General features: G+C 42.9%; 1 protein-coding gene and 1 pseudogene across 3 annotated transcripts in view; one reads left to right on the top strand and one right to left on the bottom strand.

The window, feature by feature from the left end:
- EXOC4 (exocyst complex component 4) overlaps window positions 1-16,896 on the top strand; it is a 572,497-nt gene that overhangs the window by 15,869 nt on the left and 539,732 nt on the right. For all 3 annotated transcript variants that reach the window (XM_061638085.1, XM_061638088.1, XM_061638087.1), the window contains exons 2-3: window positions 5,606-5,795; window positions 13,828-14,022. In XM_061638085.1, coding sequence (XP_061494069.1) covers window positions 5,606-5,795; window positions 13,828-14,022 — 385 coding nt within the window. The remainder of the gene's footprint in view (window positions 1-5,605; window positions 5,796-13,827; window positions 14,023-16,896) is intronic.
- LOC133363438 (5S ribosomal RNA) lies at window positions 12,261-12,383 on the bottom strand (annotated as a pseudogene).

The raw sequence follows: 16,896 nt of genomic DNA, 5'->3' as shown, positions 1-16,896 counted from the left end.
TCTGTTTGCAATACCCTTTTCAGAAGTTTGAAAGTAGAAAAGTTTTTTTTGCCAGAGCAAACACTTCATTTGCAAACATTTTGTAGGCTTTCCAACAACAAACATTTTAATGGGACTGCAGTGAATGTTTAGATGCCCTTCATTTACTTTTCTGCAATCTCAGCAGGAATGTGTGTGCAGTCCTGAGAATATTAAGTATCTCTCTTGCCTTGCTCAGAGGGGACATCATGTTTAAATCTGCTGAGTTCAGGCACACCTGGTGATTTTTGGGAGGCTTTTTTGCAAGGCTCTGATTGAAAAGAGTATGGTAACAGGCTGGATTTGAGGAAAGATTTCTATCTTCAAAAAATCAAAACAAACATAGGAAAATTGATTCCCAGCTTGTTTGAGAGAGGATTTTTGAGCAGAAAAATGATTTATTTATTAATTGAATTTATATCCCGCCCTTCCTCCCGAAGTAACCCAGGGCCGCAGACATAAGGCCATTTACCGAAAAGAAGAAAAACATATTAAAAGCATTCCGAAGCACAATTACAATTAAAACTTTCTAAAACACAGTTAAAAGTATTATATAAAACAGTTAAAATATTCTAAAATAACTCTTAATATGGAATGAAAATATTGTGGACTAATGAAAATAGCGACACGTGAAAAACATTCATGGTTGAAAGGGAACAGTGGTTGAAACTGGCCTCAGAGGATTCATGATCCCCCAATCCATTTCCTCCTCCTGTTTGGTCCTTGGCTTCCCTTCCTTGCTGTTTAAAGGATCTTATGGAGAGAAGAATTGGGCTTGAGCCCCGTTGAGCAAGCTGGGCAATTCTCAGCTCAAGAACAAGAGGCTGCAGTAGTGCAGATGCCTCCTGATCCTGATCCATGGAGTTCGTCTTGGGCAGACCTGATGTAGCCCTTCTGCTCAGCCTAGGCAGTTCCCTGCTCGAATAGAGGGGCAGCTTCCACAACTGCTTTGAGGGCTGAGGGTGTGTGTATGTGTGAGCTTTCTCCCTCCTTCACCTCTAAAGTCAGCCTGGTCATTCTGGGGGCAGTGGTGGGGCTTGTCTTGATCTCAAGGTATTAAATCACTGTTCTTCAACCTTGGGGCCCAAGATGTTGTTGGACCACAACTCCCATCATCCTTGGCCATTGGCTGAGCTGGCTGGGGTTGATGGGAGTTGTAGTCCAACAACATCTAGCAATTCAAAGTTGAAGAACAAAGTATTAAATGACCTGGGAGCTGCAGTGGCTGGAGGCGGATCTTGTTCCCTGTCCTCTACACAACTGTTGCCATTGTGGTGGGCTGCACAAGATTTGCTTGCATACCTTAGGGATACACCCTGCCTGTGTGATCTGCTTGTGCCTTTTGTGCCCACTGCATCCACACACAGCACACCTGCTTTACTAATAGGGAGAATGAGAGGTATACCTTGTCGATAGGTGTCATAGAGAGGAACTTGGCTGATGCCCTAGAAGAAAAATGGTCTAAATTATCCAGCCTGCAGAACGCCATCCTCCAAGCCTCTTTTTCTCTGGGGCTTGGCACCCTCCACAGGCCACACCTCCTCTCCCTAGCCCAATCTCTTCACTGCTGTTGCTCCCTGCTCTGTTCGAGTGCTTTTGCCCAGTTGGAATGGCTCCTTGAATTGTGATAATGCCTCTTAACTGCCTGGATGGAGAGATGTATGTGAAATGCAGACACCTCTAGCTTCTGTATGCCTGGAATGTAGCCTGCTATACATAGTTAAGAGTCAGTCTGTTCTCTCCCACCCACCCCCTTTTGCCTCTGGATTTGCCCACTGCTGGTGTCTGGAAGGATATCTGTGAGGGCATGTGGCTCTCAGGCTGAAAAAGGTTCCCTATCCTGGTTTAATTATTAGTGATGCTAATGACACTAATTGGGAGACTTGGGGTCTCTAATTCATAGCTCTCCTGTGGAATAATGCCCAGCCATTTTGTAGTATTCATAACATATATGCCTTTTTGCTTAGATTTTGAATATAAATGCTTTGCTTACTAGAGATGCTTCTAAAGGAGCACAAGAGGAGCACAAGGCTTAGCTGGAGGACATATCTTGGCTGTCATTTTATTATGCTTAAGTTGCATAGACTGAAGGTCAAGGATAGAGGAACTGGGAGTAAGAATTGGGAAGCTGACCATGAGAAACCAGATGTCTGTAAAAAGCTAAGATAGGAAAGTACCCAAAATAACTGATTAGCAATATCCTTTGATGCTGTAATGCTTTAATGATTATGTTTATGACACAACAGCTTGATTATGTATGAGATGCGTAGTGGCTTATAAATATGATGGCTGTCAGCTCAATAGGAGAGCTCACTTGATTGTGTTCTCCCTTTGCAAAGGTTTCAATAAAGGCAACTTTTTGCTAGCTTGGTCTCGTCTCTAATTCCTGATCTGCAACACAGGGAATAATAATAATAATAATAAAATAATAATAAAATTTAATTTTTGTGTCGCCTATCTGGCCGAAGCCACTCTAGGCGACGTACAAACTAAAATTCAGTAAAATACAATACAATGCAGATAAAATACAATGAAGTCATTAATCACAGCAGCATGAGATCAGTTAGGGCAATCAATAGATAATAAGTATCCCAAAAAAGTTAGCCCTCCCCGGAAATCCTAAAGGCCTGTCCAAAGAGCCAAGTTTTTAAGGCCCGGCGGAATGTATCCAGGGAAGCGGCATGGCGAAGATCGAATGGGAGGGAGTTCCAGAGAGTGGGGGCCACCACTGAAAATGCCCTCTCTCTAGTCCCTACCAACCTAGCTGTTTTCGTTGGTGGGACTGAGAGAAGGCCCTGTGTGGCTGATCTGGTTGGGCGGCTTAATTTGTGGTACTGGAGGCGCTCCTTCAGGTAAACTGGGCCGAGACCGTATAGGGATTTAAAGGTTAATACCAACACCTTGAATTGGGCCCGGAAAACAACTGGAAGCCAATGTAGGTGAAATAATACTGGCGTGATGTGATCACGGTGGCGGCTGTTTGTAAGCAACCGCGCCGCCGCATTCTGCACCAGTTGTAGTTTCCGGACCGTTTTCAAGGGTAACCCCATGTAGAGCGCATTGCAGTAGTCTAATCGAGAGGTGACCAGGGCGTGTACCACCAGTGGGAGCTGATGAATAGGGAGGTAGGGTTGCAGCCTCCGTATGAGATGTAATTGGTACCAAGCTGCCCGGCTCACTGCCGAAATCTGAGCCTCCATGGACAGCCTGGAATCAAGAACCACCCCGAGGCTGCGGACCTGATCTTTCAGGGGTAAACTTACCCCATTAAACTGTAGGTCAACAGCACCCAACCTCCCCCTGTCACCCACAAATAGCACCTCGGTCTTATCAGGATTGAGCTTCAGTCTGTTCCTTCCCATCCACCCACTCACAGATTCCAGGCACTTGGACAAGGTCTCCACAGCCATCTCTGGTGAAGATTTAAAGGAGAGATAGAGCTGTTGAATTGGAGAATTGTAGAATTGGAGTCTAGAGTGCCAGGCCTAAAAAGCATAAGGCCTGGCCCTTTTGTAACACCCCCAGCCAAAGAAGAGAGGAAAATGGGTGTTTGTCTTTTGTTCTTTTGTCCTACGGAAGAATGAGAGGAGGCATTTCAGCTTGAAGGCTCCTTTATAACATATGCTACCATGAAGTGTTGCTTCAGACTCAGAAGCCTCTTTCTAGCTTGGCATTCTTGATACTTGTTTCTCAGCTTCTTGACTCCCTTTTGAAGAATTGCTGAAGGCTTCTTTTCATTTGGTCAGCCAGCGCTTAGTGACATGGATTAAATGGTCTTATGTGTATATTATTGGTATTTTATTGATCTTTTTAATGTTCTTAATTTGTTCCCTGATTAATGCTTTCTCATGAATGTGATATGTCCAAAGCCATCAGAGATTAATACATTATCACTTTGGAAGAGTGACGTGTGCACTTTAGTGTTTCAGATCTGGCTCATTTTATTAAGGAGGTCTTACATTCTGCCCCCATTATTCTTACTCCTAATGTCTGTACTGAACACTTGAGAAATAATTTTCTTCCTGTTTTCTCAACCTTATAATTCTTGTAGGCCCATTTCCATCTACTCTCTTCTGTGGGTACTGTTACTTCAAAAAATGGACTTGCTATTTGACTGTAATTGGTTCCCACTTTCTCTTGTGTCTCTCCTCTGTATCTCACTCTTTGCTGGGCGGATAGGTTCACTTGCTTCAACAAGTTCAGAAATGAAAGCCAAATTGTGCAGGAGTGAGCGCTATGTTGACCTTCAGTGATTTTCCCTTCAAATCACTTGACCTGTTGCTCTAAACTCTCTGAGCAGAGCTTGGAAAGGAAATAGACAAACATTTTTTGCTCCAACACATGGGTGATTGGCAAGTCCGAGAGGTGATGGCCAGGATTGGTCTGTTGTTCTTTGTTATTACTGTTAGATGGTATAATCCTTTCCAATACTGTATTGTACAATAAAGGCGAACATGACACTTAAAGGCCTTGAGGATGGTAAATACGTTGATGGGACTGGTCATTAATGGTTGTGGTTTCCTTTCAGAGTCTTAGAGGTTCATTTGTGGCTATTTTCCTGACAGTGGTGATTTCAAAATGATTTGTTTATGTATAAACTTGTGAAGTTCATTAAAACCAAAGTTTTTTTAAAAGTAGGAAATAATTTAACTGTCTGGAGTAGCTGAGATGTGCTGCCACTGCTATTTCCAAAAGTTCGGAATTCTAGTTAAAAAAATAATCAGAGAGGTGTAGAAATAATGAGATTTAGTAATATCTAGTTAAAAAAAACAAAAGTCACTTAGGCACATAGGTCGTTATATGAGGTCCGGACCATGATTTTGACAGTCTTCTGCTGTCTAATCTCATGACAAAATAAAAATGCTCCCTGTGTACATGTTTTTTTCTACTTAGAAACTATGTTTAAAGTTCATATTCACTAATTCAGTTGATAGGGACTGTCTTCAGTGGCTTGAGACTAACTTATGCATGCTAGCGAGGAGGAGCGTGGAAGGAGCAGGCAGGCATGTGGGCTGTTCGCACTTGCAGTATATATTCTAGTATGGCTAGAGAATCTCTGCCATCAGTAAAAGCCCCCAACCTTATCTGAGTAGCTCCACTTGCTCTGGACCTTCTTCATGCTTTCATGAAGGGTACAGATTCTGGCTTTCCTTTGTTCTCCACCATTATGTTTCTTGGGTCTGATTATCTATTGTACAACATGAGCTCTTTGCTGTGGATGTTGAGCCTTCCATTTCATATAATGGGTCTAATGCAATCCTGAACCCATGAGATGGAGTAGAAGAAAAATAAATACATAAGTTATAACACGAAGCACTCTGTGTTGGTGGGGGGAGCTCCTCTCAGATCCGATAAGTGCTAACCTTATTAGTCCTTTTGTATGATAGCTAATGAGGATTTCTAAAGGACCTCTAGCTTGTAAAATGTGGTGGTAGTGATGGGTCTGTGTGCAGTTCTGTGTCCTGAAAATAATCCCCAGGGAATGATAAGGAACAATATAATAGTGGCAGCTTTCCAAGATGGAGGGGTTCTGTCTTGTGAAGCCATTTCTTCAATTGCTTCTTTGTTGGTTTCTTCCTTTCTTTAGGACACTGTCCACCAGTGATGATGTTGAGGACAGAGAGAATGAGAAGGGCCGTTTGGAAGAAGCGTACGAGAAGTGCGATCGTGATTTGGATGAGTTGATTGTTCAGCACTACACTGAGCTTACTACTGCCATCCGCACCTACCAGAGCATCACAGAGCGCATCACCAACTCGCGCAACAAGATTAAGCAGGTGAAGGGCTGTGCGGTGCAAAGCAGATAATGTTACTGTTCTGCCAATAAGCACTTGCCATACAGTGCAAGCCTGGATCTTAGTGCCTACTATTCTGTTTTTAATAGTTCCCAAAGTTCTATACACTATTAAAATCATGAAGCATTTCATTGAACATAGTAAAGTCAACACAATTGGTCTTTTTATTTTTGAAATAAAGTTCAGGGGTGAGTGCCAATCCTTCTGTAGCCGAAATGATGTCACTCACAAGCATAATTGGAGAAACTACAAGATTTGCAAAAGTACATAATTATTTTTTTTAGAAGCTTGGGGGGGGCAACCCTTTAAAAAGAGTTATAATGGCTTTTCAAGTGTGCAATCTTATGAGGAGGTGGAAGAAGCAGGAAAAGAACATGCATACAGTTGTCTGTCCTCAGGCAGTGTCAGGAGCTGCTGATTTCTACTTTTATGGTGAGCCATGTCTCTGCAGTTTTTCAGTATTGATGGGGCACTTTGGTCCGCTGACCTAAGTAGGACTGTTGGGCCTCAGAGTTTGGTCCACCAGGCTGACCATGTCCATCTTTCCTGGACCCGATGTCATATGATGTCAGGTGCAGGAAAATTCAAACTGTGGTTAAAAGGAAGAAAAATTGGGAGCATACTTCCTTTACATCCCTGGCTTGAATTTAAGCTAGGAAGGCAAAGGACCACTTTTCCTTTTCAGCTGTGGCTTGCACTCAGAAGAAGCCACGCCTTCAAAGGAAGAATCATGAGCACACTTAAGAGTACGCTCCCAATTCTTTTCTTTGTGATTTTGGTGAATCACATGATTGGCAGGTGGGCAGCCCTGCCCATGTGTCAAAGTGGCCCGTAGGGGTGGGGGAGCTCACAGTCTGGCCCATGGACAGATTCTGTTCCCCATTCCTGTGATAAAGTGTCTGATCTTGCTCTTTGTTCCTTGTCCCTAGCTTGCTCTTCTAGTCCTGCTCTCTGTTTTGCCCTCTGGTTCTGATTGCTCTTTGATCCTGACTCTTGGTTTGTTGGAGACGGAGTGTGTGGGAGGGAGAGAAGCAAGAGAGCAGGAACACCTCCCACCCACACAAGGAACGTTTTTTGCAGTGTCTCACTTTATAGTCTAAAAAACAAAACCCAGCAAAAGCATCAGTAGCAGGTCCAGTTCTCAAATAAAAGCCCCAACGACAGCCTTCAGGCAGCAGGAAAGGCTTTCTGAACTTTTTTTACTTGGCAAACGAAGCCAGTTAGAATGGATTTGCCTTTGGAGTGAATTCCATAAAGTCAGTGCAATGACAGAGAAGGCCCTGCTCCTCCTCACCATTGCAGAGCTCGTTTGCTTGCAGAGCCTCTCCAACAGATTCCAGTACACAAGGAGCTGAACCTTCATTTTTTCTTGCTAGCAGTGAGCACTACTTTGTCTGTATCTGAGGAAATGTTAGCTTGGTTTGTTACTGTAACAAGACTGCATAACTCATTTGAATTTACTGGTTAAGAATTATACTGAAAGCTTTTTGTGTCGACAGGCCTATGCAGCTGTTTAAAATGTTTTCTAAGTAGCCAGTCATTTTTATGATTATTTTGTATTGTTTTAATTTTTTTTATATTGCTGTACACCACCCTGATGTTTTGCAAGAGGGCAGTTTAGAAATACTTTTATAAATAAGTGAACACAGAATCAGCCCACATCTCACAGGCATGTGTAAAATTGGGCAGCGCTTTCTGAAATGGCACCTCTTTCAGATAAGTGGGCAGTGGCTACATTCTCATAAGAGGTGATGGGTCTCTAACTTCCCTGTAGCTGTGCCCTCAACCAGATATGTTCAGGTGGTCTGTGGCTACTCACTACTGTGGGAAGGAGACGGCACATGTATTGAAAGTTGCCCACTTCATTATTACTTCCTGTGTTGGATGAGCCTTGGGATTTAGAAGAGGGAAGGAGCCATACCTAAGAGGGAGAGTCTGTGGCATACATCCATAAAATCCTGGGCTTAATCCCTAATATCAGTTTAAAAGGATCACATTTAACATTACTTGGAAAAGACCTCACCTTGAGACTGTGGAGAGTTGCTTCCAATCTGCATGGACGGTATCAGACTAAGTGGACCAGTTGTTTAGCTATATAAGAGGTTTATGTGTTCAGGAGGCTCTGGGGCTAATTGCTGGTGAATCCTCAATCTGGCTAGTGGAGCCCTGGAAGGACTATGGAAGAAGAGAGAGATGTGTGCATGTATCTATGTATGCATGTTTGTCCAAATAGTTTGGGAGGCCTGACTTTTCAGCCCAGGCATCTGGTTATCTGGCTGCCGAGTAGTGTGATGATGGCTCCTAGAGGTTTGGAATTATTTATTCAGCCTCAGTAGGGCTGATGAATAAAAATGTAGCACTGCCTTGCTAAATAGTCCTGCTTGGGTACTTAGGGTGTGTGTATCTATCATATTGTGTATATGAAAAGGAATGGGACTGTGAAATACTGTAGTATAATTGGTCAGTTGCCTGCTTTGGATGGGGTCATACTCCCTCTGAAAGAGCAGGTCTGTAGTCTGGGGGTGTTCCTGGATCCATCTTTGTCACTAGAGGCCCAGGTGACCTCAGTGGCTAGGAGTGCCTTTTATCAGCTTTGGCTGGTAAGACAGCTGCGGCCGTTTCTGGACTGGAATAGCCTGACCACTGTTTTTTATGCACTGGTGACCTCCAGGCTGGATTACTGTAATGCACTCTATGTGGGGCTGCCCTTGAGGGTCCGGAAGCTGCAGCTGGTGCAAAATGCAGCGGTGAGACTGCTCACTGGGGCAGGGTATCGCCAACATGTCATCCTGCTGCTGAAAAAATTGCACTGGCTGCCCATTTGCTACCAGGCCAAGTTCAAGGTTCTAGTTTTAGTGTACAAAGCCCTATGCAGCTTGGGACCAGGATACCTGAAAGACTGTCTTATCCCTTATAACCCCAGTTGATCACAGCGCTCTGCAGGTGAGGGCCTCCTGCAGATACCATCTTATCAGGAGGTCCATTCTGCACAATATAGGAAACAGACCTTTAGTGTGATGGCACCTACCCTTTGGAATTCCCTCCCCTTAAATATTAGACAGGTACCATCTCTGTTGTCTTTTCAACGCCTACTGAACACCTTCTTCTTTCAACAAGCCTTTTAAGTAGAGACCTTAGCCTGGTCCGTGTCTGTGTTGGAATTGCTTTTTAATATATTTTTTAAAACCTTTTAAAAAAACAATATGTTTTTAACCTTTTTCTTTTTTAAGATGTCTTCAAAGCTTTTAAAAATGTTTTTAAAGTTGTTTTGTTTTAATGTATTTTAAAGTCTGTTTTTATGATGTTTTAAAGTGTTTTTAGTGCTTTTGTTTGCTGTCCTGGGCTCCTGCTGGGAGGAAGGGCGGGATATAAATCAAATCAAATCAATCAGTCAATAAATAAATAACAAACAGTTGCTTGTGCTCTCTGCAGAAGTTCAATAAACTACAGAAAGCATTTGGTTGGTTATATGTTGGGTATATGCAGTGACACAGAAGGTATGTGGAGTGGAGTGAACCCTGAATGGAACTGTAGGCATGTATGGTGGAGTACCTGAGTCGATCAAGGCTGGGCAAAGCATATTATGCGGAGGATGGAATGTCCCGCTTCCCATGGGCCCCTTTAAGAACTCTTGGCAAAGTGATCCAGAGGAGGACGGGGACTGTGGTCCAGGGGAGGGGCTCAGTGGGCAACAGAGAGAGGTGTCCGCGGCTGGGGAGAGCATCAGCAGCTTGCCGCGTCACAGCCCCACCTCCAAGGTGACAGAGGCTGAGGAAGAGGCCAAGCTAGCGAAGGAGCCTCCTCCCACGGTGCACTCCGACTCTGCCTGTCTTTCTGAGCCGCTTCTGCAGCACTGCCTCCTGGGAGGGAGGAGTTGGAGGCGCAACCCAAGGGGGAGGCTGGGGAAGACTTGGCTGAGGATGTGCCGTTGGCTACAGAGGTGCAAACAGATAGAAACCTTCTTTCAGCCAGTTCTTGCTCAGACCTGATCTGGGAGACCTTTCCGCACAAATATTGAGCCCACCACTAGTCTACGTAATTGGTCTCAGGGGTTGTGTCTAATTGCTGTGACATCTTAGTTTGAGTAACCATGCCTAGCTATGCCATGTAGGGTTGCAGAGATCTGTGCTTTTTGTAAGCTGTTCTATGAAATACTCAAAGCTTAGATTTTGCATTAAATATAGCGGAGAAAAGCACACCTGTGAGTCCGAGTCTGAATCGAATGGAGTTGTCCAGGACAGAAATTCCACTCTGGCTCCTTTCAAACTGGCATTCTATGAACAGAAGGGCATCACTCCTCTTGAGACCATGAATGGTAACCCTTTTGAACTTTCAAATTCATTTAGTGTTTTCAAAGGGGTGTGAGGCTAGTCTGATCCCTTCCAAGGGCAGGAGTTGAATTCAGGGATTTATGTACAAAGCTCAACTCTCTGTGAAGGCAGAGATCAATTACACGAAATTTGAAAAAAAACCATAGTCCAGGCTTACTCAATACAATTAAGCTCTGCACAGGTCAGAAGCAAATGTATAGGTGTAGTGACCTTGAGATACCACCTTAAAATAACCACAGAGGATGAAGGACCTTTTGGTATTTACTGTTCTTGATTAGATTCAGTCAACATGTATTGAAGGAGCTTTTCTTTAACCTCTTGGGAAGTGATTGTCAGCACACTAGGTCTGATTTCTTTTTCCCTTTTCCTCACCGATTGGTCTGTTAAATTAGCAGCCTTCCCATTTTTGTGTTCCCATTCTCCCCTTCACCTTTATAAGGTGATAGATTTTACAGACCTGGAGAGACATTTTGCATCATAATACATACTTTGTTCAGCCTTTTATTTTTGCTTTTTTGTCCTTACAGCAATTGGAGTGGGATTGAAGGCAAGTCTGATATTGCTTTTTCTTAACTTTTGAATTTTCTTAGAATTGTACACTACTTTATCCCTCAAAGGTTATTGGGGCTTATTAATCTTTCTGTATATTATTAATTTTCTTGTCAGCCCTAAAAGGTACGTAAGTAGTGTGTGTGTGTGTGGGAGAGAGAGAAACCACGTCTGTCAAAGCAAAGTTCGACATGCTGTCCACAGTATTCTCTACTTTCTAAATGTTAGAACCAGGGGGAAAATGCCTGTGAATTGCTTAAAATATTAAAGATGTTGTCATACTTTTCATTTGCAATCATTCTAGGATCTGGTTTTCTTCTGTACAGAACTCAAGCTTTTTTTACTTGGGGACATGATTCCCCCAGATCACAGAGGGCAACATCTGAACTTCACCATCTCTGTTCCCATTCATAACTTTCTTTTTGTAGTGGCAAGGACAAAGAGAGTGCAGCACTGAAGTCCCAGTTGGGTCTTGCAGCTGGAGAATGGATCAGTCTAGTTTGGGATATTGTCTCATCAGAAACGTAGACTGTCCAGAGGCATAACAAGAAACAACTATTTTATTGAAATGTGGTTTCCTTTCTTTGATTATAATAAACAAGGATGAGTCTGCACTTCAGCCTCTATTTATTTATTTATTATTTAATTTGTAACCCGCCCTTCCTTCCAGCAGGAGCCCAGGGCAGCAAACAAAGCACTAAAAACACTTTAAAACATCATAAAAACAGATCTTAAAATACATTAAAACAAAACAGCGTTCAAAACATAAAAAAAAAAAACTTTAAAAAAGGGTTAAAAACATTATTAAAAAACATATTAAGCAATTCTAACACAGACACAGACTGGGATAGGTCTCAACCTAAAAGGCTTGTTGAAAGAGGAAAGTCTTCAAAAGGTGCCGAAAAGATAGCAGAGATGGCACCTGCCTAATATTCAAAGCCTCTAGGAGTTTACAGTAATCTATCTGCCCTGTATGGCGAGGGGGAGGAGGAGAAAGGAAAACCAGTGATGTATTACTATGTCTTCATATGGGAACAAGTTATTTTATATGTATTGTGTGATAATGATGGTCACTTGAAAATTAATAAAGCATATATTAAAAAAAGAACTCTAGTTCATGCTGGAAAGGGATCTTGGAGGTTTCTCCCAAATATGTTTCGATAGACTGGGGCAACGGCAACCCAAAGAAATGGAAGCAGCATATATATTGTACTGAAATGTAGACAGACTCATGATTTGGATTTGATTTGGCTGCCGTGGATTTAAGCTTTCTCTCCATAACCGAAGCTACAATTTTCACACCACTCAAGCAGTTATTGAAGTTGTGAAATTGGCATCCCAGTCTGATATGCATAGGCTAAGCTGCAAAAACGTTTCCAAAATTTTTAAGACAGATAGGAAGAGAACTTCTTCCAAAACTTAAGGTTCACTTTTTTGTTGTTGTTGTTATGCCTTCAAATCGATTACAACTTATGTTAACCCTATGAATCTTTTTTTGGATGTAGTCTTAGGGTTTTCATGGTAAGAGGTATTCAGAGGTGGTTTACCATTGCCTTCCTCTAAGCTAAGCCTACGGCACCCGGTATTCCCAGGCGGTCTCCCATCCAAGTACTAACCAGGCCTGATGCTGCTTAGCTTCTGAGATCAGACGAGATTGGATTGGAGTGTTCAGGATAGTGTGGCCGTAGGCTCACTTTCTTTATATGTGCTAGTGATTTCTGGGCACTTGGCTTTTTGCATTCCATTACATAGATGTGGCTAGTATCAGTGGTGCCACAGCAGCATCCTGTAAATCAAGGATGGGGAACCTGTGGTCCTCCAGATGTTGCTGGACCATCATCCCTTGCCATTATTCATGCTAGGTGGGGCTGATGGGAGTTGGAGTTCAGCAACATCCCGTGGGCCACAGATTCCTTATCACTGCTGTAAAACCCAGTGGCTGGAATCCAAAGAACTGCTTTAGGAATGCCATTGGGGATTTTGGCTACCCCTTGCCCCACATATGCTATATGGTATCCCAGTCTGCATCTGTGTTAGAATTGCTTTTAATATGTCTTTTAATATCTTTAACCCTTTTTAAAAGATGTTTTTAAAGTTTTTAAAATGTTTTTAATGTTGTTTTGTTTTAATCGTATTTTAAGGTTTTTTCATGATGTTTTAAAGTGTTTTTGATGTTTCTGTTTGCTGCTGTGGGCTCCTGCTGGAAGGAAGGGTGGGGTATAAATAAATAAATAAATAAATAATGGAGCCCTGTGGTATACAACAAACTGCTTTTGCATGTTCCTGCAGTGTCAAAAACAGTTGCCCGTGTGGGATGGCTCACATCTTGTGGGCATGAAACTAGTAGAGTACTCTGGAAGTAGTATAGTTCTCTGGATCCTGGCCAACGTAAGGAAAAACTCTGGCCTTTTGTTTCCTTTGTTGGCTTTTTCCACCAAAAGCAAACTACATTTTGAAAGCATTCACAGCAGCAACAGCAGTCTGGAGGTGTACAAGATCAGGTTCCTTTAAAGACATTTTTATGCATGGACATGTCTCCATATTTGTGCTTCAACCTGTTTCATTTCCCTCCTACTGATAACAACTCCACCAAGGAGGTGTTGCTTTCTTGTCAGTTACCTGTTAAGGTTGGGGGAATCTGCATTCTAAGCAAGGCCAGAGGGGGGAGAACTGTTACCAGCCTGAAGATAGCAGTTTTTGAGTTTGGAGGAATTTGGTGTAATCCAACAAATGTTAGTGAAATCAATGAGATTTCAGCAGCCATGGATAAATCCCATTCCACTGCTTTCAATGGGGCTTAGTCTGTCAGCATTCCATGCCTAACGGGAATGCTCTGTTACAGGGACGCTTGGGAGGGTCTCTTCCCCCTACCTGAGAGGGTTTTTTTTCCCCTAAAGGCTTTTTTTGTACTTTTGCAAACACTGGGTTTCCCCCAAGCCTCCTCATACCTCTGCCTTGGGCAAGGGTGGCGCCTTTTTAGCTACCTAAGGACTGGCACTCCGAATTGAAATCTGTATTGATATATATGCTAATACTGTGTTTTGACATGAGCAGAGATCCCATGCAGGCTGGCTCTTAACTGGGAGGCCAGTAAGACTCGACTCTCCTGAGCTGCTTTATGGTACCTTTTGCAGGTTAAGGAGAATCTGCTGTCCTGTAAGATGCTTCTACACTGCAAGCGGGATGAACTGCGCAAATTGTGGATTGAAGGCATTGAGCACAAGCACGTCTTGAATTTGCTGGATGAGATTGAGAACATCAAGCAAGTGCCCCAGAAGCTGCAGCAGTGCATGGCAAGCAAGCACTACCTAACTGCCACAGATATGCTGGTAAGAGGTGATAGCCGGCGCTTGACAGACAGCTGTCCGATAAGTGTCTGCTAGATTTGCTATCTGGGCCTGAGTAATTAGATCTGCCATTTACTCACCTACTCTATTGTTCCCTGCCTGTCTCTTTTACCCTCTTCTGTCACTCACTCCTTTTTTTGATCTTCAGTCTATTAACCTCTTTGACTGCTTTGAAAGCTCTGCTGATTTTGACTCTGTGTCCTTAACCCCTTTCCCATGTACTCTCATCCCTTGGATGTGGTTTCCGCTTTTAGCATTTCCTCCTCCTCCCTTCCCACGAGTCACTTCTGTTGTTCTCTTGTCCATGTTCCCGACGTCTCTCTTTGAGGCTCTTGCATCTTGTTACCTCTCTCTTTGCCATTGCCAGTCATTTCAGAATGCCTGTTCCTCTGCCACTGAAGTCATCACATCTTTTTTGTGTCTGCGCTCCCCTCCTGTTGATTTCCATGGTCGTCCAAAGATCCTCATTCTAACAATGTTGGCCTTTAACTCTGGGTAAATTCAGAGGACAGATTTTTTTGTCACAATGTTCCTTCTGTGTCATTACTGATGAATATGGAAGGAGTCTGTACCTTTTGTAGAAAATTAGATTGGTGTGATTGATCAGAAACCTGGTACTCATTAAAGTCCATTGAAACGCTAACCTTTTGTTGATGTTCCAGTTCCTCAGTGATTCCCTCTTTACTGCAGGTGTTCTTGAAGTAGTAATTTGAGTTCACTGCTCACTTTTTGTCCCTTCCTTTGCTCAGTGTAGTGTAGCCTAGTCTGCAGTCTGCCCCTGTGAATGCACATCTCATATTTTCTGGCCTCCTCGCATGATGCCCTCGTTGCCTTCTCTGATAAATTGACTAACCCTTTCTTCTTAATCTCAAAGCACACTAAAGAATGTGGTAAAGAAAGAAACCTCTACTTATCCCAGCCATGCCAGTGCCTTGAGAAAGGGCACTTATCATTGCTGGCGTTGTGGTTTTAAGTTGCACACGTCTGTTTAAAATTGTGGCTGAAGAATTCTTAGCTTACTGGTAGAGTTTTTGGTATCTTGGGAATCACCTGATAAATTCTTCAACTTCAGGTTCTTCTTAAAAACAGTTTTGAGGATCACTCCAGCCAGTGCATGTTTAGAGTTGGTTGCAAAAACAAATCTGCCCCATAGCATGCAAAATGCGAATGAAACCAACTCAGGTTTGCAAACCTTTGATCCTAGCTGGTACACTGGCTAAGGAGCTGTGAGTGGCTGCACAGCTCCTTGTTGAGTGCATACCTGGTGGCAAATCTGGGTTTGCCTCTGTGTAATATATGTAAGATGGCCCTGAAATGTTACAGCATGTATAACCTGATGCTTGTGACCAGAAATTCACTGACAGCCTCAGTTCACACATTACTCTCTAGCACTCTTAAGTTTCAAAGTGCATTTTCAAATGTTGCCGTTTCCCCTCGGTATTCCCATCTTGGGGATTTGAAGCTCTGAGGGTGTTGCTGCATCTCACAGTGGGGCTCCATACCTACGGGTGGAAGTGGAATGCAGGTCTTCCACATTCAAGGCCTGGTCTCAGCCGACAGGCATTAACTATTGTGCTTTTCTATAGCTATATAACACAAAGCGTGACAGACCTCAGATTGGTTTATTTCTTAGAGCCATAATGGGCTGACTTCACATTGAACTCTTCTCTGAATTGTGGCTATGTATCTATCCATCCAGTAGTATGGACTTGCAATTCCCTTTTCTTCTGACAGCACAGGTATTTTTCACTGTATCAGGGTATTAAATGCTTCTAGAATGGAGCTTCTTGGCTTCAGTTGTGTTTAGCTTGCTTCTGTCTCCTCATCAGAATGACACCATAATAGTGCTCTTGCTGTTGGGTAATTCCATTCTCTTTCATTATATGATCTGAGTAGTGTATAAAATAATTATTAAAGTGTCAGGGATGCATGATGTTTCTTCTCCTTTGTCCTCAAGGTAAACAGCTGTTGGCTTATCAAAAGCCAAAAATGATCCGACAAAGACGCTGATATCTCTCACGTTGAAATGGAACAGCTGATAAATATTGTTGCCTGTACCTTTGTGATATGTGCAGTCTAAATTAGACCTTTGCAGTCATGGTGTGGGCTTGATGCAAGTGCATTAATGGCATAATTTCTGGTTGCCGCATCACATTTCTGCAGCCTGTTCTTTGTATTCCACTCACATTAATTGAAGTAATTTTGCCACTGAAGCATGCTTCCAACCTCTGCATTTAAATTGAAATTTTAATTCCCTTATTGTTTGGCAAAGACGTCTGAAGATGGCTTGTTACAGGTTTCATTATCACTCAAAACACTCCAGCTGGTTCTAATGTACAATGATTAATTCTGGGAAGACTTATTAATGTAAGAAAGGCAACATTTCCCAGAAGCAGGAGCAAAGAAGCAAAGGTACTTTGGTGACGGCTGCTGTTTATATGAAGCTAGATGAAGAAAAGTGTGTGTGTGTGTAGCTGTCACTTCACATAGACGTAAAACTGGCAGATATGATCTGGAGGAAGTTCTGCACATTTATGAATGAATAGATCCAGCAAGAATAATTTTGGAATGGTGCAGCACAGGCTTGTGCTACGTGCATCGTTTGGGGGCAGGTGCAGATTAGCTTACTTAGTGATTATGCTGGGAAGTAAGTCCTGTTATCAGGATTATTGAGAGAAAAATATTACACATTCAGTTGCAAGTTTAGAGTTGCTCGGGAAATTTCTGCCTATGAGCCTAGAATACATTTTTTGGGGGTGGGTGGGGGGGTATAGTCCTGCTGTCTATGAGTAGGAAGCCGTTTTACCCTCAGACCATTGGTCCATCTGGCTCACTACAGTCTATGCTGACTGGGGG

This window comes from Rhineura floridana, chromosome 8, assembly GCF_030035675.1.
Source record: "Rhineura floridana isolate rRhiFlo1 chromosome 8, rRhiFlo1.hap2, whole genome shotgun sequence".
Classification (NCBI taxonomy): domain Eukaryota; kingdom Metazoa; phylum Chordata; class Lepidosauria; order Squamata; family Rhineuridae; genus Rhineura; species Rhineura floridana.
The sequence above is the reverse complement of the archived record's forward strand: the minus strand, read 5'-3'. Positions and strand labels throughout refer to the sequence as shown.